The sequence below is a fragment of the Amphimedon queenslandica genome, unplaced genomic scaffold, assembly GCF_000090795.2.
Source record: "Amphimedon queenslandica unplaced genomic scaffold, v1.1 AMPQUscaffold_4371_Cont23649, whole genome shotgun sequence".
NCBI lineage: Eukaryota > Metazoa > Porifera > Demospongiae > Haplosclerida > Niphatidae > Amphimedon > Amphimedon queenslandica.
This window is the reverse complement of record NW_003555316.1, coordinates 111-1,518: the sequence shown is the minus strand read 5'-3', so window position 1 is coordinate 1,518 and position 1,408 is coordinate 111. Positions and strand designations below refer to the sequence as shown.

The 1,408-nt window shown below is 30.8% G+C and overlaps 1 protein-coding gene across 1 annotated transcript; it reads right to left on the bottom strand.

Moving 5' to 3' along the window:
• Nucleotides 1–140: 140 nt before the first annotated feature.
• Nucleotides 141–911, bottom strand: LOC105316163 (ankyrin repeat domain-containing protein 27-like; the record flags this gene model as incomplete). The annotated part of the gene is made up of 4 exons (XM_011410974.1): nt 612–911; nt 448–546; nt 292–393; nt 141–242 (listed from the first exon to the last, which is right to left on the bottom strand). Coding segments are annotated over exons 1-4 (603 nt in total), but the record flags the coding sequence as incomplete, so codon positions are not given.
• Nucleotides 912–1,408: the final 497 nt, after the last annotated feature.

Genomic DNA, 1,408 nt, shown 5'->3' with positions numbered 1-1,408 from the left:
TACAGGCAATACCAAGTGGTGTCAGCTATATCAAGAATAATGATAATAATGATTATTACTGGTATCATTATTAATTTTTAGTTCAATTAAAGCATAGCAATGATAATAAAACTTATTGTTAATGTTACTATGCTTCTTACTCCATAACTCTCATTCATGAGATTAATATTAGCTTTATGCTCCAATAGTAGTTCAACTACTTGTGTATGTCCTTTCATGCAGGCATATTGAAGTGGCGTACACTAAATAATAATAATAATTAATAATAATTATTATAATATGCTACATTACTTTTCTTGTGTCAGTGCGATTGATGTCAACTCCACCATGGTTCAGTAATAGCTTAACTACATATGTATGCCCTTCTATGCAAGCCATATCAAGTGCTGTACGCTAATAGTAATAATAATAATGATAATAATAACATTATAATTGCAATATATATACTTTATCTTTATCAGCGAGATTGACATTAGCTTTATGCTCCAATAATAGTTGGACTACTTGTGTATGTCCTTTTAAACTGGCAATATGAAGTGCTGTACGCTACATAAAATTATTATATAAATAGGAATGATGATAATAATGATAATAATTACTATGTCTCTTACTTTATAAGTATCAACATGATTGATGTCACATTTAATAAGATTAAATTTTGCGGGATCCTTTTTATTTTCAGATGCAATAAGAAGTTGAATAATTTTTTCATTACCCTCCTCACAAGCATAAAAAAGTGGTGTGCGTCCATTGTTATCAGTAACATTGATATCCACTGCTTCATAGCATAACAATTTATCAACCTCTTCATAGTTACTGTCCATACATGCTCTGTGAAGTGGTGTGCAACCATTTTTATCTATAGAATTAACTGACTTTGAATGTGGTATTGTGTTTGTATTGTGAGACATTTTGACAGTTTGATGTTAAACAAATGCATATAATGATGATACAATAATACATTATGAATTAAGTATTACAAGAGTCTATGTAGAAGAATTTAAAGCATCAAAGGGGCATCCTAAGCAAAGATAAGCATTATGATTTAGCTGTTTTATCTATAAAGATATGCATGATCATCTTGTTCCTGATTTTATTTCTATTATAGTGCCTACAATTACTTCAATAGTATATCTACTGTAACTCACCATATTGTGTATACACATACTCTCAGGCTTACCCACAATAAGGGCTTATCACTTATTATAATCACAATTAGAGTAATACATTATTGCATTCGGAGTAACATTAGTCATATGAATGGTACTCTATGATTTTTCTCACTACACAAGTTTAACAGCCATACCAATTTTGCTTTTAGCAGAAGCATTAGAGGCACCAATTGCACCACCATTCAGACACTGTGAAATGAAGAGAGGAGAGAGAGAGAGAGAGAGAGAGAGAGAGA